This window comes from Salvia miltiorrhiza, chromosome 8 (assembly GCF_028751815.1).
Source record: "Salvia miltiorrhiza cultivar Shanhuang (shh) chromosome 8, IMPLAD_Smil_shh, whole genome shotgun sequence".
Lineage (NCBI taxonomy): Eukaryota > Viridiplantae > Streptophyta > Magnoliopsida > Lamiales > Lamiaceae > Salvia > Salvia miltiorrhiza.
Genome location: NC_080394.1, coordinates 2,375,582 through 2,401,935, shown reverse-complemented (window position 1 = coordinate 2,401,935; position 26,354 = coordinate 2,375,582). Strand labels below are relative to the sequence as shown.

Below are 26,354 nucleotides of genomic sequence, written 5' to 3'. Positions count from 1 at the left end.
GTAGTACTCCCTTCATCTCATTAGACTTGTCCCATTTTTTTTGGCACGGTTATTAAGAGGAGTTAAATTAGTATAGTAAAAGTGTGTAAAGGTGTGGAACTCATATTATTTTTAGTGTAAAATTAGTATCAAAAATAGAAACTGAACAAGATTAATGAGATAACTCAAAAAGAAAAACAGGACAACATCAATGGGACGAAAGAAATATTAGATTTGAAATCTAAAGTACATTGATCTTTTTCATAAAACAAACATTAATGACAAACTTTGAAAAATAAATTTATTGTTATTTTTCTTAATAATCCGATCACGAAATAGACAGCTTATATTTTAAAACCAATGTGCGGAAACAACGTGACTGGTTTGATCTCCTTCTCCGGCCGGCAAGTTTCTCTATTTAAGATTCCATTCAACCAAAATTCTTTTCTCTCACACCCAAAATTAGAATTTGAAAATGGCAAAAAAAGTCGAGCTGATTTCTTCATCTCTTGTTAGCGCCACTGCAACTGCTGCTTCAGTGTCAAGATTAGAGCTTAATTTATGGGATTTACGTCTACTCCCAGTCGTCCCCATTCAAAGAGGCCTCATTTTCCACAGCTCTCACTTTCAATCCCAACAGCATCTCATCCAACACCTCAGAAACTCCCTCTCCCGCGCTCTCGACTTTTTCCCTCCCCTCGCCGGCCGCCTCGCCACCACCCCGCACGGCGGCGACACGGCGACTTTCTTCGTGGACTGCAACAACGCAGGAGCCGAGTTCACTCATTCTGTCGCCGCCGCCGTCTCCGTCTCCGACATCATCGAGCCGAGGTACATACCGGAAATCGTATCCTCCTTGTTCCCGATCAACATCGGCGCCACCAATTACGAAGGAATTTCAAAACCTCTGTTGGCGGTGCAAGTCACGGAGCTCGCCGACGGCGTCTTCATCGGCTGCGCCGCCAATCACGCCGTCGTGGACGGCACTTCCTTCTGGCATTTCCTCAACTCCTGGTCGGAGATCTCCTGCGGTTCGGAATCAATTTCGAAATCCCCAATTTTCGACCGCTGCAATACTGCCGCCGCCGCCGTTGATAATAGACTCATCCATATCCCTACATTAGAGAAAAACCTAATGGCTCCATCCCAATGGCCGCAGAAGCCGCAGAAGGTATTTCACTTCAGCAAGGAAAAATTAGGTGAATTGAAGGCGAAAGCCAATTCCGAAGCCGGCACCGACAGAATATCTACTCTGCAAGCACTCATGGCTCATCTATGGCGGAGCGCAGTCCGCTGTCAAACCACCAACGATTCAACCGCTCGCGTTATATTAATCGCCATCGGCACAAGAGGGAGGATGTCGTCTTTGCCGGATGCCTATTTCGGGAACGCGTCCTATGCTGCTGCGTTGGTGATTAGCGAGAGCGATCTGTTGCAGGGAGGATTGGGCGCCGCCGCGCTCAGGATCAACGAGCTGATTTCTCGGCAAAGCGATGAAGCGGCGACGCGTGACGTGGCCAAGAAGGTGGAATTTTACGAATTTGACGGGAGTGGCGCTCCGCCGCCTCTTATCATGGGGAGTTCTCCGCGACACGACGTGTACGGTTGCGATTTTGGGTGGGGGAAGCCGATTGGTGTGAGGAGTGGGAAGATGCAAAAAATGGAGGGGTTGGTGATAGTTTTGCCGGCGGCGGAGGCAGGCGGTTTCGATGTTGAAGTTTGTTTGGCGGAGGAGACATTAGATGCAATGGAGTGTATGATGCGTTAATATATATATATATATATATGGGTTTTTTTCAAAGTTGGTTTGATCTTTTCTTACTCGAGTTCGATTGTATTATTCTTGTTTCGTGGTTGTTGCCTGTTAAGTTTTCTTTTTGACTGGTTCTTTTGGAAGATGTTTGGTTTCAGTGTTCAAGATATGATTGATAAAATAATCTATTTTAATTAATTGCTTGGTTCGTGACGAGGAGTAAAGTATGTACTCCATTCGTTCACTAATTCATGACCTAAGTAGCAAAACATAGGTTTTAAGAAAAAATGTATTTTTATTAGTTGAGTGGAGAAAGGGACCCACAATTAATGTATTGTTTATTAGTTGAGTGGAGAAAAAGTGAATTGTTTTGGGACCCACCAATTAAATATAAATAAAAACTTACTAAAAATGAATAGGCCTTGAGTTGATGGACGTCCTAAAAAGGAAAGAATGCCTTGAATTAGTGGACGGAGGGAGTATTAGCTAAGATCGTGATACGTGTGTATCAATAACTGAGAAGAATCTCGAAGTAAAAATATTAGGGTTGCAACTATAAAATAGTGGAGGAGTGCTTATTCGAGGGCTGCAGTAATAAAACTCTCTAGAGTATATCAAAGGATATGCTTAGCCGTGTTAATTGAGCACCCCTTCATCTTACCATCGATCTGTGTCAGAAGAATACAAATTCCCCGACAAAAGCTCCGCTTCCTCATTACAACTATCGTTACTCGTGCATGAGGAGTACATGATGTAGTTAGGAAATGACCAAAATATCTTCATTGCATGTATCTTATAAATAGCATCTCTTTGTAATTTGTGAAGGGATTGCTTCTCAGAAATATAAATCATATTAATTTACTGCTCTTTCTCTCGAGTTTCCTTCTCCCTGGTGAATTCTTGCAGGTAATCAAACGGTAGAATATTTAATCCCCATTATACCATTTAACAGTTTGTACCTAATCATTCAATTGAGTGATTATTTATCATATTAGGGTGCGTTCTCTTTGGTTGTAAAATTATCATGAGAAAATGATGGAAATGAAAAGGTGGGAAAATTTTATCATTTCCACTCTTGTTATCTCATGTTCTCTTTGATGAAATTTTTTTTTTTATCCTATACACATGTTCTCTTTATTGGAAAATAATGGATAAATTGTTAAATGACAATATTACTCTTATTATTGACTTACTTATTTTATGCCATACCCCTCTCGCCCCCACCTCCCCCCCCCCCCAAAAAAAATATTTAATTTTTCTCGCCACCTCCATCCCACACCACTACCTCACGCCCCCACCCACCCTCTCCCCACCACCCCCAATCCCCCAATTTTTTTTATTTTTATTAAAAAAAAAATTCTCACCACCTCCATCCATCCCCCCTACCCCACGCCCCCACCTACCCTACCCACCCCTTAAAATTTTTATTTTTTTTTTCAAAAAAATTTCTCGCCACCTCCACTCACCCTCCCCTACCCCACACCCCCACCCACCCCCTCACCACCACCCCCCAATTTTTTATTTTTTTTTAATTTTTCTCGCCACCTCCACCCACCAACCCCCCTTCCCACCGCCCAATTTTTTTTTCTCGCCACCTCCAACCACCCTCCACTACCCCACACCCCCATCCACCCCACCCCCCCCACCCCCAATTTTTTTTTTTAATATTTCTCGCCACCTCCACCCACCCTCAACTACCCCACACCCCCACCCACCCCCTCCCCAGCCCCCAATTTTTTTTTTTTTAAATTTTTCTCGCCACCTCCACCCACCCACCCCCTACCCCACGCCCCTCACCCGCCCCCTCCCCACCATCCAAAAAATTTTTTTTTTAAAAATTTTTCTCGCCACCTCCACCTACCCACCCCCCTACCCCACGCCCCCACCCCCAAAATTTTTTATTTTTTTTTTAGTTTTTCTCGCCACCTCCATCCACCCTCACCTACCCCACGCTCCCACCCACCCCCTCACCACCACCCCCCAAATTTTTTTTTAATTTTTCTCACCACTTCCACGCACCCCCCCCCCCTTCCCCACGCCTCCACCCCCCCCCCCCCCCCAAAAAAAAATTCTTTAATTTTTCTCGCCACCTCCACCATACGCCCCCACCCACCCCCTTCCCCTCCCCAATTTTTTTTTTTAATTTTTCTCGCCACCTCCACCCACCCTCCCTACCCCATGCCACCACCCACTCCCTAACCACCACCCCCCAAAAAAAATTAAAAATTCTTCTCGCCACCCCACGCCCCCACCCACCCCCTCATTACCCCTCTCCCTTTCCCCCAATTTTTTTTTTTTCTCGCCACCTCCACACCGCCTCCACTCACCCTAAAAAATTCGGGTGGGGAGGGTGGGCGAGGGGTGGGGGCGTTGAGATAGGGGGGTGGCGAGAAAAAAAAATATGCTGGGGATGGGGCGAGGGTGGGTGGGAGCGTGGGGTAGGGTGTGGAGTGGAGGTGGCGAGAAAAATTTAAAAACAAAAAATTTTTTGGGGGTTGGGGAGGGGTGGTGGGGAGGGGGTGGGTGGGTGAAGGTGGCGAGAAAAATTAAAAAAAAAATTTGGGGGGTGGGGATGGTGGGGGGTGGGTGGGTTGGCGAGAAAAACTAATTTTTTTTTTTTTTGGCGGGGTGGGTGGGGGGCGTGGGGTAGGGTGTGGGGTGGAGGTGGCGAGAAAAAAAAAAATTTGGGGTGTGGGGGAGGGGTGGTGGGGAGGGGGTGGGTGGGGGCGTGGGGTAGGGGGTGGGTGGGTGGAGGTGGCGAGAAATTTTTTTTTTTAGAAAATTGGGGGGTGGGGGATGGGTGGTGGCCTGGGGTAGTGGGGAGGGGGTGGGTGGGGGCGTGGGGTAGTGGGGGGGTGGGGTGGGGAGTAAAATTAAAGAAAAAAAAATTAATGGTTTTGATCCGAATAAGACTCACTCATTGACATTCCTAGTGTTAAGGGCAAAATTGAAAAATCAAAAAAATATACATTATGGGAAAATTTAATCACACCTGCAGGTCATGATAATATTATCATGATTTGGGATGATAATGTGGGAAAATGGGCTGCCCGGGAAAATTTTCCCTCCAGCCCGAGGAAAATTTACTAACAAAGAGAACACATGAAAAAGATGGAAAATGAGGATATTATTTGTTTTCCATCCTTTTCCCACAAAGAGAACGCAGCCTTAAATGATAGTATTAATCTTATCTATCTCATCCCATTCCAACAAATCAAACTTTGATTGATTTTCGTTCATATCTAATCATTCAATTGAGTGATTATTTATCATATTAAATGATACTCCCTCCGTCCCATTCCAATAGGCTCGTTTTCCTTTTTGGGACGTCCCACTCCAATAGGCCCAGTCTAAAATTAGAAATAATTAGGGACTTCTTAATTCTTTTTTTTTTAATTTTTAAAAATAAAAAGTTACAAAAAATAATTATAAAGTGGATAACACAATAAAATAATTATTTTTCTTAAAATAAAAATAAAAGTGGATAATTTTTCTTAAATAAAATACTTACGAAAAATAATTATTTTTCGTAAAATAATTATTTTTACTAAAATGAGATAGGGGAAGCAAAGGTAATTAACAAAAATTAAGGATGTACTTAAAAGGTTAAAATTGTGTGGACCACACCATTTATTTATCAAAAAGTGAGTTTCTTAATTTTCGTGCCGAAAAGAATTGAGCCTAATGGACTGGGACGGAGGGAGTATTAATCTTATCTATCTCATATTCCACCAAATCAAACGCCACTTTAATATTAATCTTACTGTATTAGATATGAAATCAAAGCAAAGTGACATTTTTCAAAAAATAAACATCAAACTCAAATTTGAAAAATAAATTACGTACTCTTAATGATCCGATCAATAAATAGACAGTTTATAGTATATAAAAACGAGTTTGAAGAAATAACGTGACTCGCATGTATAGCTGGCTTCTCAGGCAAATTTCTCTATTTAATCTTCTATTCTACCCAAATTATTTTCTCTCACATCCAAAATTAGAATTTGAAGATGGCAAAAAAAGTTGAGATGCTTTCTTCATCTCTTGTTAGCGGCACTGCTACTGCTTCAATTTCAAGATTGGAGCTTAATCCATGGGATTTACGATTCCTCCCAGTCATCCCCATTCAAACAGGCCTCATATTCCACAGCCCTCACTTTCAATCCCAACAAAACCTAATCCAACACCTCAAAAACTCCCTCTCACGCGCTCTCGACTTCTTCCCTCCCCTCGCCGGCCGCCTCGTCGCCACCCCGCACGGCGGCGACATGGCGAGCTTCTTCGTGGCCTGCAACAACGCAGGAGCCGAGTTCACCCATGCAGTCGCCGCCGCCGTCTCCGTCTCCGACATCGTCGAGCCGAGGTATATACCGGAAATCGTGTCTTCCTTGTTCCCGATCAACGTCGGCGTCACTAATTACCAAGGAATTTCAAAGCCTCTGTTGGCTGTGCAAGTGACGGAGCTCGCCGACGGCGTCTTCATCGGCTGCATCGCCAATCACGCCGTCGCCGACGGAACTTCCTTCTGGCATTTCTTCAAATCCTGGTCGGAGATCTCCCGCGGATCGGAATCAATTTCGAAATCCCCAATTTTCGACCGCCGCAGCGCCGCCGCCGGCGTTGATGATAACAGGCTCATCCATATCCCTACATTAGAGGAAAACCTAATGGCTCCATCTCAATTGCCGCCGCAGCTGAAGGTATTCCACTTCAGCAAAGAAAAATTAGGTGAATTGAAGGCTAAAGCCAATTCCGAAGCCGGCACCGACAAAATATCTACTCTGCAAGCACTCACGGCTCATCTATGGCGGAGCGTAGTACGCTCTCAAATCAATAATAACGATCCAACCACTCGCGTTTTGATAATCGCGATCGGCGCAAGAGCGAGGGTGTCGTCTTTGCCGGATGGATATTTTGGGAACGCGCTTTGTTTTCCTGCGTTGGCGATCGGCGAGGATGAGCTATTGCAGAAAGGATTGGGCGCCACCGCGCTGAGGATCAATGAGGTGATTTCCGAGCAAACTGATGAGGCGATCGCGCGCGAGGCGGAGAAGAAGGTGCAAACTGGGAGAGCGTGGGTGGACGTGGGGGGTGGGCCCCCTCTTCTCGTCGGAGGTTCTCACCGGCTAGATGTGTACGGCTGTGATTTTGGGTGGGGGAAACCGATTGCTGTGAGGAGTAACAATGATCGGAAAGTTGAGGGGTTGGTGGCGGCTTTTCCGGCAGCGGATGCCGACGGTATCGACCTCGAAGTTTACTTCAAGGAGGAGATGCTACAGACAATGGAGGAGTTCTTAACTGTGCTCCCTCAATAAGGTGGAACAGATCAATTGATCAGATCTTCTATCCTAACGTGACATCTTATTTTAAATTCGTAAATGATGCATGATTGATATGTGGTAATAATTATTGATGAATTTTGAATCTTTAGAACTACTATAACATGTTATTCATTTGTATATACAATAGACTATGTCACCTTAGAATGCAATAGAAGATCTAAAATGGGAAGAGATTCCCATTTTAGACTGTCACGGGCTTAATCGTCAATCTATCTTGATTTTAAGTATTTTATCAATTTGATTTTAATTTTTAAAATTTATCAATTGAGTCCCAATGTTTTCAATTTATTTATTTTTTCCAATTTTAAATTTTAGATAATTATTTCTTAAAAATAAAATAAAATAAAATTAAAAATGAAATACTATTAATTAGTATTCTCGTTTTTAAAATGTATATTTTCCTTCTATAAATCTTAAATTACAACTATTAGTTTTGTTACATGCATGTCATTAAATCTCGTGCCCATCTAAAGTGCTCCACTTTTGGCGGACGGAGGAGGGAGTATAATTTTGTGGAAGTTTCACATAAGTTATTTTAATATAATCTATGTATATAAATAAGAAATACAAAAAAATATAATTCATTGTTTTAATATAACTATAATATCCATGTTAATTGCTTAATATTTTACATTGATTTGTTATATTTATGTTATTTTTATCCTATGTTTCTTTCTTAGTTAATATTTTAATATTAAATTTGAGTCAATCCTCAAGTTAAAGTAAAATTACGAACTATTAATAATGAAAATTAGCTTATTTGTTTAGAAGATGAAATAGTTTTTTTTTTAAATGCACAAAAGTATGTCTTTATATGTTTTCGATGTACTTGATGTTGAATTAATTAAATTGTGAACAACTATTTATTTTATTAAGTGAATGTTAAAAAAATGCATGAAAATAAACTGTACGAAATGCTAAAAAAATAATTTTTCGAGGACTCCGCCTCCGAACCCCGTGCAATTATTTTCAGACAACGTAATTAAACAAATTCATCCCCCCAATGTTAAATCACAAAATCTTAGGTACACCTGGGTGTACCGTACAATCGGGTTGACCCGTACCTAAAATAGTATTATTTATATGGGTTGGGTCAGAATATGAGTTCAAATCAGGGTGCGGGTCAAAATTTAAGTGAAGATGTAACCCGATTGTACAGTACACCTGAGTATACTCAAGACCACCTCATGTTAAATTAATTCTGAATCCGCTCATGCTTGTGTGCATGCGAGTTGCTATTAGATACTTCTTGTAATTCTAAAATAACCGCTTATTTATCACTGCTCAATCAACCCACGTGACCCAAGTACAATAATTGAAAATTGTCATTAAGGTGGTCACAATTCCCAGACAACCCATGTGACCAAACTCAATAATTGAATAATACTTCCTCTATCCCATTACAAATATTCTACTCCCTCCGTCCGCCAAAAGTATTCCACTTTGGCCGGGCACGGAGTTTAATAAAATGTATGATGATGTTGATGTAGTGGAGAAAAGGTCCCACCACTTTATGAGATGTGTGGTTGAGATTGAATTTGGGGTGGATTTTTTTGTAAATAAAGAGCGTTTGTAAGAATAAAATATAAAGGTGGATGGTGGGACCATGGCTTAAAAAGGAAAGTGGAATACTTTTTGCGGACGCCAAATATAGTAATTATGGAATACTTTTGACGGACGGAGGGAGTATTACTTTTGGATATCGAGATTAAAAAATGTGTAGAAAATTGAAAAAGTGTAACACCCCGTATTTTGAGAAACTATTTGTGCCCTAGCTCGATTTAAATTGAGTTTAAATAGTAGCTAGAGGAATTATGCACGTGGGCGAATAAATGAGATAAGAATTATTTTGAGAGCTTAATAGGAGGCGATATTATTTTCTCGGGTCTTATAAATTTATTTTAGAGAAACCTATCTTCGCCCTATATTTTTATTGAAATGTCTATGTGATATTAATATTTTACGTGGTAGAATATTCACATATGATTTATTGACGCATTGTTATTATGATATTAGTAATATCATAATTGAGATAAATTTTCCTCACATATATATATAATTTCATGAGATATATTTTTTCCCACACACTAAATAAGAGTTATAATTATTCAAGTATATATATATATATATAGTATATATACACCTCTCTCTCTTTCTCTCTCACTCTCTCTCAATCTCTCTCGATCTCTCTCTTTCTCTCTCTCTTTCCCTCTCGGTTTCTCTCCCTCACGCAGCCCTCTCACTCCCTCCTCTCTCCCTCATTACTCCTTTCTCCTCCCATAAATGAAACCCACATGCCCACATTAACCACTCCCTTAAGTAGCCAACCTAGTTTTAGCCAACACAATCCCTTATTTTGAGATCACACATGCACATGCACAATCTCTCTCCCCCCCCCCTCCCCCTCATGCTCGGCTCTCTCTCTTCTCTCTTCTCATTCTCCTGCACCATTAAGAGGATGACATCCTCACCATTTATCATCCTAGTTATTGCAAGATACACATTAATGAAACAAATAACACCATCACATCACCTCATCAAAGCAAGCTCTCCTCTTCTCTTTCTTCCCCCTTATTTTCGGCAGCCCTCCACTCCAATTAGAAGTTTATTTCATGGAGGGAGGGAGTATTTCTGAGAGGATGAAGGGTCGTTGCGCTCAAAATCAATGATGTGATTTCTTGTCAAATTGATGAGGCGATCGACCCTTTTTTGTAAAGACGGGGATTAATACATTTGATAGCAACATTTTTGATATTGTTAAATAGCTTTATAATAAGAAATGGAAGAAGATATTGAGAAGACTTCAAATTCAACCTCTCCCCACTTAAAAAAGAAAAGAAAAAGAATATTGACAAATTAAAGGCGCGCTACTACAAAAAAGCTCATAGACTACAATTTAACACCGTAGTCTATGTGATTTAATAATCGTAGTGATAGATGGTGTAGTCTATTCCCATCAATATAGACTACGGTTTTATAACCGTAGTCTATAGTTACTTAAGACTACATTTTTAGACGCACATATACTATGTGTGAAAACCGTAGTCTATGTGTAATCATATACTACACATGGAAACCGTAGTTAAGTCTGTTCGAAATTGTAGTGTATTGGAAGAATAGACTACGGTTTGTCAACTAGAATTGGTAGTCTATAGTATTTAAAGACTACACTTTTAGTGATCTTACTCTACGCATATTGTCGTAGTGGTTGGCTATCGTCAACTAAAAATTATTGTTATTTTATTTAAAATTAACAAAAAAATGAAATACAAATATTGATACACTAAAAAATTATAATTGTCATATATAATTTCACAATATTTCATATTCTGTTAATGTACACTGAAATGAAGCTAACAACGACATGAGATTAAATATACAAAACAAAGAGTACAATATTTTTTTTCAAAACAATATCTAGTATTCTATTGTTGAAGAATCTTCATGGAAAATTCAGCAAAAGTCTCTCCTGTTTTTGCTTCATTTCCAGCATATCCTGGCACAAAATTAAAACATGATTTGCCATGAAAACATATAAAACAATTATGTCAACAAAGCATTTCTTACATTTCAAACAAAATTCCAGCTAATTGCAACATATATTATTTCAAAAGTATATTTCTTTCATTAAAATCAATAGACTAAATAAACATATACTAGTATATCTATAACACAAATCCATATTAGTAAACCAAAGTTGTAGATTATTACCTCTACTTTTTATATGTGACTAAGAATGAGATTCACCCACTCAACACGAACTTCATCAATATCCTATTTAGTATAACTCCGATTGTTAAACTATAAAAAGGGAAAATAACAATAATACAAAAATTACCTTTATTCGAACTAAGGGAAGCTTGAGCTCTTGTTTCTTCACAGCCTTTTGGTTTGCCCTCTCTATCAAATCTCTAACCTACAAAAACGGAACCAAAGAAAAATAAAACATGTACCGCAGTCAAATTAGCAAAAGTCATCATAATTAATGTGTATATTCTAAGGGATTTAAAGAGTATGTTTACAACATCCAAGGAGGAGTATAAAAGAATGCAGCAATCTTACCACTTTATCCAAATGTTCAAGAATTGTATTATGATCATTCGAGTCTATGTCAGGCTCATCCTTCAGCACCACCTTCACATCATAGACCATAAAAAATACAGTTGAAGTTTGTCTAGTTATTCCACATAGGAGTTAATATACGGTATATACCTCTGTGTATTCAAATGGCCTCACTGAACTCAGAGGTATCTTTGTTGGCCGATACTGATTCCCCTACATTATATTTGGTAGTACATATAATTATTTAGGAATTGTGGACATTGAAAAGATAAAAAACAGTATTGAATTTATAAAACAAAAAGGAAGATAGGTGCAAAGAAAAATTCAGTCAATTACAACCTTGATCTCTAAAAGCAGCACATGTTTTGGCTTTGATTCACCATCAATCAATGATGTTGCAACAGATGAACCAGGTTGTGTGATGTGAAAACCCATTCCTGGTACTTCCTGAACATATGATATGATGCTGCGCACATATTATCGGGCCATTGATGCAACAGTCTCTTGCATGAGGCTTTCGAATGCAAACTAAAAAGCAATCGTTCATCCAAAATATTGACTCTTCATGCAATAAACAAACGGAATGACCATAGCTACAAAAGAGCACTCACCTTGCAGCAACAAAGAGGAATTATGCAGAAACAAAGGAGGCATCAATATGAGCAAATATAAGTTTAGCATATCAATGAAATATTCATTATTGTGAGTGGAATCAATTGCACCCTTTCCATAAAGACATTCGTGCAACTGTCCAAAAAATACAATTACATGACAAAACACTAATAGCATGCATACAATAAGTCAATTGAAAATTGCACCTTCAGTTACCCATTGCATATAATCTACATATAAATTACTAACTTGTGAGAAAAGCCAAAGATCAAGAAGTCAAGACTAACAAACTCAACTTCCACCACTCATGAATATATATACAAAATTAGATATTCTAAACTTATATGATTTTTAAGATAAATAGCCTTAAAATATCCATCTCTGAAACAATATAGACTCTCTGCTCTCTCTCTGTTATGAACATATCTAGAAATTTTTAGCAAAAATTCTAAACTAATTTCAGACAATTCTTCTCACTGTATACTCAAGTATGTATAAGAAATTTTTAGCAAAAATCAATAATTGTCTTTCGAACAATAAAATATTAGAAAATGAAAGAAAAAAATGTCTAATTGAGACTTACTACCAGCAAAGGGCCAGGGGTTTGGAAGAGGGTTTGTATTTGGAGCAGGGGAATTGATGCAACCACCATTCGCAAGGGTTTGATTCACAAGAGTTTAGACCGTTTGGTTGTGCCGAGCATGAGGTGGTCGTGGCTGTGCCGACTGACCAGGGGTGGCACGATGCGGCGTGGTGATGGCGGCATACAGACGGCGATGTGGTGCTGGCGGCGCGGTGACGGGAGAAAGATGGGAGAAAGACAGCGCTTTAAGGGAGAGAGATGGCGGATTTGAGGGAGAGGACGAGTTTGATGCTGAAAACGGCGGTTTAGGGAGAGGGCGGCTTACAGACAACGGCGATTGAGGAAGAGGGCTGAGGGTTTGTGAATACAGACGGCAGAAGAGTGAGTTTGAGATGGGCGAGGGTAGAGTGAGAGAGGGTAGAGTTAGAGTGGGTACGTGGGAGGGAGTTATTTTTCAATTGAAATTGGCTAGTGTAGGATCTTAATACACTACAATCAATTTTATTTTATATGTTCGAATCCTACTCCCTTTATTAATTATGTTTTTTTTTTATATATTTTTTATAATTATATGTATGTAATTTATTCTATTTAATATTTAAATAAAAATACTCCCTCCGTCCACAATTTAAAGCCCTACTTTCCCTTAAATTTTTGTCCACAATTTAAAGCCCTATTCTGCTTTTTGTACATTTTTACCCTCCCTCTTTATTTAAAATTACTACCATTTGCCACTAATGGACCCACCATACAACACCTTTATTATTTTTATATTCTATATTTATTACACTTTATCACTAGTAGACCCACCACACAACACCTTTAACACTTTAGTCAACTACTTTATCACTTTAGTCAACTACCCTTTTATTTCATCCACATCACCATTTTCAGCTTTCTTAGTCTCCGTGCCCACATCAAAGTGGGGCTTTAAATTGTGGACGGAGGGAGTAATAATTTCTATATAAATTATTTTTTATTTAAAATTTGTATTTTTAAAAAATTTACAAAATTTATCATAATCGTTATTTAAATAATGTTTAGAAAAAAAACACTATACAATACAAATTTTTCTTATTTTTATTTATTTATAACAAATAAATTCATATTTATTAAATATCTAAATGATTAACAAAAATCATTACAAAATAAATTCACTCTTTAAAAGTTTACATGCAATGTAAATTTATCTTACTTAATATTTAAATAATTTTTTTTAAAAAAGAAATGATATACAATATAAATTAAATTATTAAAAATCTTTAATTATTTTATGTTTATAAATTATATCTTAATTATTATTTAAATAATTATAAATAAAAGTCAATATTTAAAACATAGACCATTCATTTTTTATAATAAAAATAAATTTATTTTTATTAATATACTACAGTTTTTAGATTAATGTAAAGAAAAGTATGAAGACACACGCACATACACTACAGTTTGAAGATGACGGTAGAGAAAAGTAAAACTACACACACATACACTACGTTATGAAGAAAAAATGTAGAGAAAACTAAGAAAAATCACGCTCATACACTACGGTTGATAGAACCGTATACTATGCCTATGATAGACTACATTTTTTATGTTATCGTAGTGTATTATCACGAAAAACGCGCACATACACTACAGTCATGGTCAAAAACCGTAGTATATTAGTATAGACTACGATTTTTACAAAAAATCGTAGTCTATGCAGTGTAGAGAAAGACCAAATTTGTAGTAGTGGCGACAAAATAATCCAATCACGACATAGACAGTTTTACTATATAAAGACCACTGGCACAAACATCAAAAAAGAAAAGAAAAAGAATATAGACAAATTAAAGGCGACAAAATAATCCAATCACGACATATACAGTTTTATTAGGTTATTAGTACTATATGAACAGTTCGGATCCCCTGTCCCCACTCCCCTGTCCCACTCCCTGTCCCAACCAAATACTGCGTCGTTTTGCCCATAATAAGTGCGCCCCTTTTAATTACTCAAAATATATATGCTGATACTAAATTAATAATTCAACTCACTAGTATAGCACAGCTCGGCTCAAGGGGCGCACTTATTATGGGCAAAACGACGCAGTATTTGATTGGGACAGGGAGTGGGACAGGGGAGTGGGGACAGGGGATCCGAAGTGCTATATGAAGACCACTTGCACAAACAACATGAGTGGCATACGTAGCTGGTCTGATTTGCAAAGTCAACAATGACGGCGGCTTTGGACCACTCCTTGTGAATCAAGTAATTTGCTTCTCACTCAAGAAAATATTTATTTATTTAATCTTGTATTCTACATAGATTCTTTTCTCTCACACCCAAAATTAGAATTTGAAGATGGCAAAAAAAGTCGAGCTGATTTCTTCATCTCTTGTTAGCGCCACTGCAACTGCTGCTTCAACTTCAATCTCAAGATTAGAGCTTAATCCATGGGATTTACGATTACTCCCAATCGTTCCCATCCAAAGAGGCCTCATATTCCACACCTCTCACTTCCAATCCCAACAACACCTAATCCAACACCTCAAAAACTCCCTCTCCCGCGCTCTCGACTTTTTCCCTCCCCTCGCCGGCCGCCTCGCCGCCACGCCGCACGACGGCGACACAGCCAGCTTCTTCGTGGACTGCAACAACGCAGGAGCCGAGTTCACTCATGCTGTCGCCGCCGCCGTCTCGGTCTCCGACATCGTCGAACCGAGCTATATACCGGAAATCGTATCCTCCTTGATCCCGATCAGCGTAGGCGTCACTAATTACGAAGGAATTTCAAAGCCTCTGTTGGCGGTGCAGGTCACGGAACTCGCCGACGGCCTCTTCATCGGCTGCGCCGCCAATCACGCCGTCGTGGACGGCACTTCCTTCTGGCATTTCCTCAACTCCTGGTCGGAGATATCCCGCGGTTCGGAATTAATTTCGAGATCCCCAATTTTTGACCGCTGCAATGTCGCCGCCGTGGATAACAGACTCATCCATATCCCTACATTAGAGAAAAACCTAATTGCTCCATGTCAATTGCCGCAGAAGGTATTCCACTTCAGCAAGGAGAAATTAGGTCAATTGAAGGCTAAAGCAAATTCCGAAGCCGGCACCGACAAAATATCTACTCTGCAAGCACTCATGGCTCATCTATGGCGGAGCGCAGTTAGCTCCCAAACCACCAACGATTCAACCACTCGCGTTATACTAATCCCCATCGGCGCAAGAGCGAGGATGTCGTCTTTGCCTGATGCCTATTTCGGTAACGCATCCTATCCTGCTGTGTTGTTTATTAGCGAGAGCGATCTGTTGCAGAGAGGATTGGGCGCCGCCGCGCTCCGGATCAACGAGCTGATTTCTCGGCAAACCGATGAAGCGGCGACGCGCGAGTTGGCGAAGAAGGTGGAATTTCACGAGTCTGACGGGAGTGGCGCTCCGCCGCCTCTTATCATGGGGAGTTCTCCGCGACACGACGTGTACGGGTGCGATTTTGGGTGGGGGAAGCCAATTGGTGTGAGGAGTGGGAAGATGCAGAAAGTTGAGGGGTTGGTGATAGTTTTTCCGGCGGCGGAGACCGGCGGTATCGATGTAGAAGTTTGCTTGGCGGAGGAGACGTTACATGCAATGGAGTGTATGATGCGTTAATATACGTAAAAATCCAGTCAAATATAGTCTCATTGATAATATTTCACTATTTTTAAATATAAGATTTATAAAAATATAGTTAGTATGTAAAGTGAGTTGAAGAAAAATATTTATGAATTATTTTAAATGAGGTGGTTTATATTCAATTTTAGCGGTTTTATGTTATGAATTCCATTTTAACTTTTATAATTTATTGATTATATTCCAATCTTTTCAATTTATCAAATTTATTCTAATTTTTCTAACTTGTACCAATTTTATAAATTGTTTTCCCGATAATTATTTTTTTAATGATAAAAATTAAAGTGAAATTATAATATTCTCCCACATAAAACATATTTTTCGAATTGAGATGTTAGAAGAATCATGATACAATGCAATAGATACGTTTTACTAATAAGCTTAGTCAGTCCAGTTAAATATCCGATACGAAAATTTTAAATACATGATCAAATTAAAACATATATGTAAAATTCATGATTTTTGAAAATATATCAAAATTGAAGTCATACATCATGAAAACGTTAAAATTGGCATTAAAATCCAAATAAAAATATTATAAATATATCATCTTTGTAAAAATACATGCTTTTATAATAAAATAAATTACGAAAATACCTCTACAAAAATCACAAAATCTTAGGAGGGTTAAGTAATTCCACTGTCTCCATGTGGCTCCGCCGCATATTCAAATTGTTAGCTCTCAAAAGATCGAAGCAAAACAAAAATAAAGAAATTTAATTAGACGAGATTTACGTGGTTTGACTGTGAAAGTTTACGGCCACAAAGGGCCAATCGCAATCTCATTAACTTCGTCGGAGAAGATAACCGGAATTACAGACACTCACTTTCAGCTAACGAGAAACTCAATTAGTGAACTCTACACAGTGTATCTCTCAAAAACTCTTTTTCTCTCTGAATCAAAACTAGATTCAGTCACTCATGCAAAAGCTGCTGCACCGAATACATACAAAATATCACAACTAATTCTAAAGAAGAGGAGCAAAACGACGTAGTCTTTCACAATGGTAGTTATAACTACTTTACATCCACTTTGCAACTAACTCCTCTAACTTCTGTATTTTGCACATAAGCCCCTATGCATCTTTAGCAGGCATCCCATGTAACACAAATCATTCATACTTCATCCAGTGGTTACACTTTTGCTATTTTGGTCCGTTCACAATATCATTTATGGTCTACATAACACTTTATTTTCCTCCACACATTTATAGTGGAACCCAAACTCCCCTTACACCAATATTCACTATTATCCACAATTTTGTTAAAACTCGTGTCGTTCACAATATAGAAACGATATCGTGGATGAATGGAGTATATTTTAATGACAATACTTACAAATATCATATTGAAGAGGCATTTACTTTGCATGATTGATAAAATGGATAATTAAGCATTTGTATACTCAATAGTAGGATTACTTCATTCTCACCCTTTTGATATGATAAAAAGTAATCAAGGATCTTGGAATATTTCAAAGTTTCAAACCAACAAAATAAATAACGGATTAATCTTACTATTTTTATCTATCAAAGTTAATCCTTAAAAGTAAAGACCCCTAAATATATAAGTGATCTGAACGGTCGCACGTAAAATAAAAGTTAGATATTTAAGCTTCATTCTAGCAAAATTCTTTTCTCTCACATCCAAAAAATTAGAGTTTGAAGATGGCAAAAAAAAGGTCGAGCTGATTTCTTAATTCTCGTGCCAAAAAAAAATTAAGCCACTTATAGTGAGACGAATGGAGTATCTTTTATCATCAAGTTGAGAAAAAAAATACAAAATGATTCGTATCTTATATCAAAATAAAATAAACCTAAATACGCAAGAAAATTATAAGTAAATACAAAATTTGGTAAGAATATACACTTACATAACAATAATAAACAAATTTGAAAACTTCCAAAGGTCTTTAGTTCGAATTCCCTGTGGAGCGGCCTTTTAATTTTTTTATTTACTATTGTAAATTTATCCAAAAAAAAAACAAAAACAAGATTTATTCAACCATTTACATTCAACATACATAGATTACACACAAATGGACAACAAAATTACATTTTATAGTTGTCCAACAAATTATTAACATTCCAATTGCTATCAAAACTTTGATAGTAGACAACAATCTAAGCATCACTCAAACCCTCTCTACAAATCTACAGCAGAGGCTCTCTCTCATTAGTAACAACAGCTACACCTCGATTACCCTTAGCCCTCTCCTGCCATATTCTCTCCACTTCCTCAAACGACAAGCCCTTCGTTTCCGGAATGTAAACAGCCACAAATACGAACGCCACGACAGCTATGGCAGCAAGAATCAGGAACGTCGGGCCGGTGCCCGTGGCCTCGGCTATCGACAGAAAGCTTTGAGCTACAATGAGATTCGATATCCAGTTCACAGTAGCAGACATCCCTCCGCAGAGTCCTCGGTAGGCTTCTGGGTATATTTCTGAGTTTACGGTCCATGGAACGGGACCCATCCCTGGTGCAAAGAAAGCGATATAAAGAGCCAGACCTAAAACTGCGAGCCAACCGTAGACTCCGGTTGTAGAATCGGACGGCTGGAGGATAAAGGCCATAGCGAGGATTATGAGAGAGATGGTCACTCCAAACAAACTGCTCAGCGCCAGCTTCCTACGACCGAATTGATCGATGAGGTAGATTCCGAGAACGGTACCTAGGGCGTTCATAAACGCTACAATGAGGGATAGGAGGAGTGCTAGTTGGTTGGAGTGGAATCCGGCCATTTGGACTATAGTTGGGCTGTAATACATCACCGTGTTGATGCCGGTGAACTGTTGGAATGCCTGCAAAATCGGAAAAAAACAGATATTCAAACTATCGAGTCTCATCAATGAATCTTAATACAGAAGAATCACACAGTTTCAGTTTAAAGAATGCATTAAACAGCAGATTCAAAACTATCCTCTTGGAAGACACTTGAGTCTCACCCTTGCAGATGGATTGATTAATATTTACAAAATAGACACGTGCCATCGACCCCCCTGCCCCCTACCGATGCAGTCAAATCATCTTTACTCTGGAACAAAACTATAAAAGCCTTCTTATTACCTGCATTCCAGCTCCAGCCATAAAGGCAAGTCTTAGCGGTTTTACTCTGATGACATCAAAGTAACTGACTAGAGTCTTCCGTTGGCGCTCTTCTTCAAGTGCAGTGGCAAGTTGATCGATTTCCTCTTCCAAGCGAAACGGATCATAGATTTTTGATAGCACATCAATGGCGTCAGATTTCTCCTTCTGAGAGAAAGTAAGATGTAAAATGAAGTATAAGTAATCGAATAAACCTCAAGGAAATACAAATGCTATAGAAACAACGAATCGTCACCTTCATGTAAAGCCAGCGTGGAGACTCTGGCAAAAATAGCATGAGAAAGAACTGGATAATAGCAGGTAACCCGGATACCCCAAGCATCCACCGCCATGTACCAGGAACCTAAATTACCATGGCAACGAGTTAATAAAAACATTTGTATCACATCATTCAGCATAGAACAATTGTTAGAAAGATCAAAAAACCCCAACAATTCAGCAGTTTCCAGCTTCCTAACTATGCTTGCAAACCATCTGCTATCCATATATTCAAATAAAAGAAAATTATCACCTACTGAAATACCCAACACCAAAGGAACAGAAAATTTGAGCAGCAACAAGAAACGCACAACAAAATACCGAGTGCCGTCAAAAGATAAGCATAGAAAATTTAAAAAGAAGACCAATACCAATCCTTCAATGTACCGCCTACCTCAACCCCAAATAACCATACAGCAGTGGTACGTATTCCAAGATTTTTATGGTCAATTAAAAACTGAAGGACCTTAAAAGCACATTTCAAATCTAATGTTGATGTCTTAGCACACTGCTTATTTTTTCACCGAGTTATGAATGTCTTAGCGATCAAAAAGAGAAGTGCTTTGTTTCTAAAAGTAATAGGCTTCAATGGATGAGAAGTAATATTCTCCTAATACATCATAAGTAGGGAGTCCAGAAAACAAATCCTAAGTGCTCGACCTGGTATAAAGCCAGAAAAATGAGGAGTGTGAACAATGTGTTCCGACAAGCTAATAAAGTATTTTACCAAAAGGAGAACGGGTTATACTATATGAAATACACTTGATGAGCTGGCTGATGAGATATATCACATACAGAGTACACATAAAGCATCAAGTTATTAACAACTACTGAAGAGAAAGCATTGATTTACCAACATGAATTATCACAAACAGAACAAGGACCGGAGAGAAACTACAATTCCCCTTTGAAATTACTCTTAGAGGAAACTTAAATGCAGGTCCCGAGTTCTATCTTGGAGGTGAAACTTCAGATCAGCAAGATGGCACCTTTCAGAACAACAAAGCAGATAAGTATGACTACATATAATCTCATTATCACAATGAAATAGATGCACAACGCACCACGGGAGTTACCCAACCGATATCAACCTTCCTGTTCAGAGTTTACACTCCCTAAAAGTACTGGCAGGAGATATGGTTTTAAAATAGATAGTTCCCGACAGCATTTTGTCGCTTAAAACAACATTGACTATATAACTAAGCATATCCAAAACCTCTGTCAACTGTAATGCAGCTATTATAATTTCAAAATTCTACTTGAACTAGATACCATGCAGCTACAAAGAGATTTCCTTTTAATGACAGGCAATGCAACAGCAGAGTAATGGTTTAGGCAAAAACGTAGGAAACAGAACTGTGAGTGACAACATCACAAACTCATTCAGCATAATTCCTATTCCAAGTTCAGAAAATCTGGCTAATGCTCCGACTATACAACCTCTCTGATGTTCTAAGCCCTAAAAAAGTGGGCTCCAAGTATAACAAGGATAATATTCCAAATAGTCATCAAATGCACCATAGCCTTTGCCCACACAATGACCATCAGGACATATATGAGCCAAGAGGCAGTGCCCAATATATACCATGGGAAGGCATATCCTAACTCAACTGTACCTCAAAATAACAAAAATAGAAATATGAACATTTATTTAGAGAAAGGCCATATGAGGAGATACATGACCAAGGCAAAAGATCTGACCTCAGTAAAAGCAAGGTTCACAAGGTAAGAGAGAAACTGTCCACCAGTAATCATAAGAACATTTGTGCTCACTAGGCCACCTCTAATTTCTGATGGAGCGGCCTCTGCAATATACACGGGAGCAGTGATTGATGCTATACCTACCCCCAGGCCAACAAAGAACCGTCCAATAATAAGAATGTATGGATCTGGAGCTGCGGCCATGACAATAGCTCCTAGTGCGAATACAACATCAGCTGACAGGGTAGCTTTCTTGCGCCCAAAAGCATCACTAAACCAACCGCCTACTGCAGCTCCAATCATGGCACCAACCAAAGCCATGCTGACGATTGTTTCCTGTAAATTTATTGATTTAAGAACATTAAAGAATTAACGAGCTGAAAAGGCCTAATGGAGTATAAGCTATTAATAACTATTATAAGTAAAGACTTAGTTGAAACTGAGTTTTTAATTGATTTAGCAAAATCAGTAGAGAAGGAACTCGTTATAGTTCAGAGTGAAACAGTCCAGTTTCCCTGGAACCAAAATGTAACCTTTGAGGAATTGAAGAAAGGGCAATATACTGCAACCATAAAAAAACAATTTCCACAATCTAAACAGAGAAGCAGCATTCCCTCTGCTAGTCACCTCCAGAATAATATTCTCTCTCCATATATAACACATATAGCACGCAAGGAACTCAGTTGCACACCTGTAAAAAGCTACTCTGATCGACCTCCTCAAATTCATCACGGATATATAGAAGTGCTCCTGATATAACTCCTGTGACCAAAACAGAAACATCAGAAGATGTGGAGTGAAAACACGCTGATATTGTGCTATTCTATGTCAAAACCACATTCGTAAAAATAAAACTAATATATAAAATTATTTTTTTACAAAACGATGGTTAAGTTAAAAAGCCTAAAAAAGACGATACACAAGATATATTGCGTGTTATAGGTATAGCACAACGGCCCCAGACACTGTAGCCTTCCATGAGTATGATAATTGCACGAACAATCTATACTCTAAATTATAAGCTTCAATTTTTAGATAGTGATCGCAATTAACAAATAAACATATCCTGGAATCAGAAACAAATTACTCCTATTACTTATTTTTAAATTTTGCCATCTCGATTTAGGAGAATAAAGCCTTACTAACAAAAAGACGACTGTAGTCTTCCCCCCATAACCTCACCTTACAAATGGTCCCAACAAAATTTTACTAATATATTTCTATATTCTCTCTCTCTCTCTCTCTCTCTCTCTCTCTCTCTCTCTCTCTCGTTGCCTAGTGCAGGGTTTCTGGCTCTGTAGAAATTTATGTCGTTATCACTCAGTGCAATATTTCTGTAGAAATTCACGATTTCTGGCTCTGTAGAAATTTATGTCGTTATCGCTCTCAACAAACAACAGGGAGAGCCTGACTTGAACCGGAACGCTTCGCTGCAGCAGATTCCAAATAAATTTAAAACGTGAACTCCACCTACAGGCTACAGTTGGCCACCAAACCAAAATCTGAAGCTCCAAATTAAAAGTAGACTAGGGAAAAAGTCGTTAGTTACTTTATTTCTGAAGAAGTCAGTTGAAAAACGCACCAAAATCAAATATTTACGTATGAAACCATCTTCCAAAAACCGAAAACCTCAGAAGTAAGTACTAAAAAAACGAGAACATCGAAAATTTCATGAACATGATTTATTTATTTATTTAAAAAAAACGAGAAATAAAAGAAAAAGGAAAATGCATTTCCCGTTTTCCACGAGCTGAAGCTGCAAAAAAGCCTAAAAAACGAGAGAGAGAGAGAAATTACCAGTATCATAGCCGAAGAGCAGGCCGCCGATACCAGCAACTACAGTCAATCCCAGCACGTAAGAATTGCTGAAATACGTAATCTTCCGACGACTCCCACTCAAATAACCAGAACTCTCTCCAAACGATTGAATCGTCATCTTCCGCTCCAAAAACTCGGCAATGAACGCACCGTCGGAAACGAATTCACGGAGAAATCAGCCACAACCGCAGAAAAAAAACGAAACGGATGGGCTGATTCCGAGATTTTGCGAGGCTGTTGACGCCGCGATTAAAATAAGAAAACGATTTACAAACGAGTAAATAATTTCAGCTCGGCCGTGAAATTGGGGCCCGAAAATTTGGGGATTTTGGACAAATGGAAGGGGAGATGGATTTGTGTGAGACAATGAAGAAATGAAATTTGATTGTTTATATTGCGAGTTTTTCCGGTTTGGATAAGAACCTTAAAATAAACAAATAGTAAGAAAATCGAATTAATCCAAAAACAAAAAAAAAAACAAAAAAAACGAGTTAATATTTAATAAGTAATTCAACGTTTAGTGGCCCATTCCCTTTTTATGGAGCTGCCATACAAGTCCAATTTCATTTTTTAATTTTTTTTTAAAACGGGAATATTTTGGAAAAAGAGTCATATTTTCGGATTTAAAAAGAAAATTTACCCGATTTTCGAATAATTAAAAGTTCTTGGTTATTCATTTCGACTTTTTAATAATATTATTGGAAAAAGAGTCATATATTGTGTTGCATGCAATATTATAAAATTAGTCAAAGCCATTTTTCATGTAATTAGAGGAACAATAAGTACATTACCGAAATATATGTTGTAAAAGACCACAAGGATTGGGCTATTATTTTTAAATTATACTATTAATTTTGATTTTATTATAACTTTTTAATTTGAATTTATAAGAATTAGTCTTTATTCATTTTCGTTGTTTACTTAATTATTTTTAATAAACTATATAAATAAATAAAGAAATTTAAAGACCGTCGAATAAAAGATCCAAAATCTCAAATTTTTGATATTAACCTTCTATCGTTAGACTAACACATGCACGCCTTGATTAAAAATTTTGATCAACTAAAAACTAACGTATCTCGTCGAATGTTAATTCGGCATAATTAAATTTGTCTACTTCTATGGTTAATCATATAGAATTATAGGTAGTGGATAATGCATGAGGTGTCCATATAAAAAATTTAGGGTTTGCATGTGTAATGTGATTAATATATTTATGTGTTACTATGCATGGTATTACAATAATACATTGAGCGCGGGCCACATTATTTAATACTCCATTTGTTTCATTAGAATAAATTGAATACGGAGATTAAGAAATTCATTTATGAAGAGAAAAATAGTGTGATCCATATTAATTAAATATTAATTTTTTTATTTAAAATGAAAAACGAGCCTATTCTAATAGAATATTCCCCCAAAAAATAAAAATAAATCTTTAGAGTTGAACGGCCAATTACAAGAATTTAGTCTCATAAGATGCAAGGTTGAGCTAAGTCTATTTCCAAATCTGATTAGTTGTTAATTTTTGAATTGTCATACCCAATCATATAACCTTTGCGAAACGATATATTTCTCTATCAGAGCAAAAAGATAAACTTAAAAAATAGAATAGAAAAAAATTAGTGGCTAAGAAAAGAGAAAATGACATGGACATCACAATGTAACTTCATTATATTATATTATTTGATAGCAAAATATTAGCACGTGAAATCATTGAACTAATCATAATAAAGTTCAAGAACGGTGAAATAAATTCCCAACAAACTAGAAGAGGAAATTGAAAACATTATTGAAAAAGTAATTGCTCCTACTTTCAAAAGATTATAAATAAAGCCAAATATATCAATTCATTCAAGATCTATAAAAATGATTTATAAAGAATGACGTTTTAAATAATTAACTTTTAAAGTTTTAAATTAATTTTGAGTCTCGGAGTTAAACGAATATCTAAATTTAACACATAAACTCGTGCAAAATAAATAGAAGAGGAAATTTGCAATAAATTTAAACATTGAGACATTATTGAAACTCTTTAAACATCGAATCTAGCTAGCTAGTAATAAGATCCAATTTTGAGATTGTAATTGCAATTATTTGAAGAAAGAAAGAAAACTCAATTTGTAAACTTAAAAAATGGTAATAATAAATTAAATTTGACATTAGGTTTATTTACCCACTTTTCGGTGCTAAATTTGGTGATGGAGCGAATGTATATATGAAAACGTTGCAACAAATTAATTTATTTTTCATTAAAAAATGTAGACCACAATTTAGATACCGATATTCATCATCTACGTTTGTTGTCTTTTTTCTAGTATATTTTTTATTTATATCTTTTCTAGTGAGTCCAAATGTATGGCTGAAATTTATTATATTCATTTTTTATCTCTCCTTTGCAGATTATTGTTCACGAAATGTTTGATTTTGATCGATGCATCCCATTCCGCTGCACAGCTTAACATTTTCAAATCATTTTTATTTTATACTAGGCTCTTACGAAAAATAAATATTTAATAAAAAAATAATACTTTAATACTCCATCCTACTTTATAGTCCATATTATTTTTCACACATATTAAAAGAGTATAATTAATATTGTTTGAAAAATATAATTTATATGTAATTATTCCAGTTTGCCTTATTTATTGTTTTATATATTATCTTCACATACATTAAATATGATTATTTTAGTAAAAAAATAACTTCAGTACAATTTAAATTTAAAATTTAGACTATATTTTAAGACATTCCAAAAAAGACAAAAAGATTATTAAAGTGGATTGATGGAGCAGTATTTTTTTGGAGTGTGAGTCTATATAATATAATGCTCCATTGCATAAATTTTATCGGATTTTATTAGATTTTGTTAACCCGACTATGATATCCACTTCATAGGTCGTATTATAGTTTTATTGAATATATTTAGGTTCGTCTGATACAGATGATTAGGGTATATATATCTATGATACTCTAATATCTTGTTTGACAAAAAATAATATGAAACACATGATCCTTTATAAATTAAAAACCCAAAAATATTATATTGATTTGAGAGATTTTATATATCCTATACCGTGTACTAAATGAGTATTAAGTTTTTTTTTTTTTTTTGAGGGAATGAGTCCTAAGGTTTATGAATTACAAAAAATTGTAAGAGGTCGTTTCACATACAAACGACACCGATTCTAATTCGTATTTGCGGGGTATTTGTATATATATTTTTTGCACATAATTATGTTTGTGATTCTAAATTTCTAATAGAAGTTTGTACGATATATATGTAATAAGCTACCCATTTGAATCCAAACACAATAAATTTTTCAATAAACTATAATATATTACAAAGAATTGTACATTTTTTTGTGGGGCTGAGAACTATACCAATTTTGAATCACAAATAAATAGCTTGCATGAATGGGCTCGATTATATTGGACAATGAAAATGGGCCGATACATTAAACAAATACAAAAGTGCTGCTATTGGGCTTG

The 26,354-nt window shown here is 37.1% G+C and overlaps 5 protein-coding genes across 5 annotated transcripts; 3 read left to right on the top strand and 2 right to left on the bottom strand.

Moving 5' to 3' along the window:
• Window positions 1–267: 267 nt before the first annotated feature.
• LOC130999935 (protein ENHANCED PSEUDOMONAS SUSCEPTIBILITY 1-like) lies at window positions 268–1,929 on the top strand. Its single transcript, XM_057925641.1, has one exon. The coding sequence runs from the start codon at window positions 455–457 to the stop codon at window positions 1,745–1,747; it is 1,293 nt and encodes a 430-aa protein (XP_057781624.1). The 5' UTR covers window positions 268–454; the 3' UTR covers window positions 1,748–1,929.
• Window positions 1,930–5,635: 3,706 nt separating this feature from the next.
• LOC130999934 (uncharacterized acetyltransferase At3g50280-like) lies at window positions 5,636–7,310 on the top strand. Its single transcript, XM_057925640.1, has one exon. It carries the CDS (start codon window positions 5,743–5,745, stop codon window positions 7,045–7,047), a length of 1,305 nt encoding a protein of 434 aa, XP_057781623.1. The 5' UTR covers window positions 5,636–5,742; the 3' UTR covers window positions 7,048–7,310.
• A 3,206-nt stretch (window positions 7,311–10,516) lies between these two features.
• LOC130997059 (double-strand break repair protein MRE11-like) lies at window positions 10,517–11,581 on the bottom strand. Its single transcript, XM_057922337.1, has 5 exons — window positions 11,476–11,581; window positions 11,287–11,349; window positions 11,137–11,208; window positions 10,913–10,990; window positions 10,517–10,570 (listed from the first exon to the last, which is right to left on the bottom strand). Exons 1-5 carry the CDS (start codon window positions 11,569–11,571, stop codon window positions 10,517–10,519), a joined length of 363 nt encoding a protein of 120 aa, XP_057778320.1. The 5' UTR covers window positions 11,572–11,581.
• A 2,918-nt stretch (window positions 11,582–14,499) lies between these two features.
• LOC130999933 (protein ENHANCED PSEUDOMONAS SUSCEPTIBILITY 1-like) lies at window positions 14,500–16,103 on the top strand. The gene has a single exon (XM_057925639.1). It carries the CDS (start codon window positions 14,673–14,675, stop codon window positions 15,954–15,956), a length of 1,284 nt encoding a protein of 427 aa, XP_057781622.1. The 5' UTR covers window positions 14,500–14,672; the 3' UTR covers window positions 15,957–16,103.
• A 1,854-nt stretch (window positions 16,104–17,957) lies between these two features.
• LOC130999932 (inositol transporter 1) lies at window positions 17,958–23,283 on the bottom strand. The gene is made up of 6 exons (XM_057925638.1): window positions 22,842–23,283; window positions 21,736–21,806; window positions 21,045–21,380; window positions 19,321–19,428; window positions 19,047–19,232; window positions 17,958–18,781 (listed from the first exon to the last, which is right to left on the bottom strand). The coding sequence occupies exons 1-6, from the start codon at window positions 22,978–22,980 to the stop codon at window positions 18,131–18,133; spliced, it is 1,491 nt and encodes a 496-aa protein (XP_057781621.1). The 5' UTR covers window positions 22,981–23,283; the 3' UTR covers window positions 17,958–18,130.
• Between the last annotated feature and the right edge of the window lie 3,071 nt (window positions 23,284–26,354).

Excerpts from the sequence above, each read along its gene's own strand:
- LOC130999935 (XM_057925641.1), top strand. The coding sequence starts at position 455 with ATGGCAAAAAAAGTCGAGCTGATTTCTTCATCTCTTGTTAGCGCCACT.
- LOC130999934 (XM_057925640.1), top strand. The coding sequence starts at position 5,743 with ATGGCAAAAAAAGTTGAGATGCTTTCTTCATCTCTTGTTAGCGGCACT.
- LOC130997059 (XM_057922337.1), bottom strand. The coding sequence starts at position 11,571 with ATGGGTTTTCACATCACACAACCTGGTTCATCTGTTGCAACATCATTG. Across the intron at positions 11,350-11,475 it reads TGCTGCTTTTAGAGATCAAG|GGGAATCAGTATCGGCCAAC; the intron begins GTTGTAATTGAC and ends AATATAATGTAG. Across the intron at positions 11,209-11,286 it reads GGCCATTTGAATACACAGAG|GTGGTGCTGAAGGATGAGCC; the intron begins GTATATACCGTA and ends TATGATGTGAAG.
- LOC130999933 (XM_057925639.1), top strand. The coding sequence starts at position 14,673 with ATGGCAAAAAAAGTCGAGCTGATTTCTTCATCTCTTGTTAGCGCCACT.
- LOC130999932 (XM_057925638.1), bottom strand. The coding sequence starts at position 22,980 with ATGACGATTCAATCGTTTGGAGAGAGTTCTGGTTATTTGAGTGGGAGT. Across the intron at positions 21,381-21,735 it reads ATCAGAGTAGCTTTTTACAG|GAAACAATCGTCAGCATGGC; the intron begins GTGTGCAACTGA and ends ATAAATTTACAG. Across the intron at positions 19,429-21,044 it reads TGAACCTTGCTTTTACTGAG|GTTCCTGGTACATGGCGGTG; the intron begins GTCAGATCTTTT and ends ATGGTAATTTAG.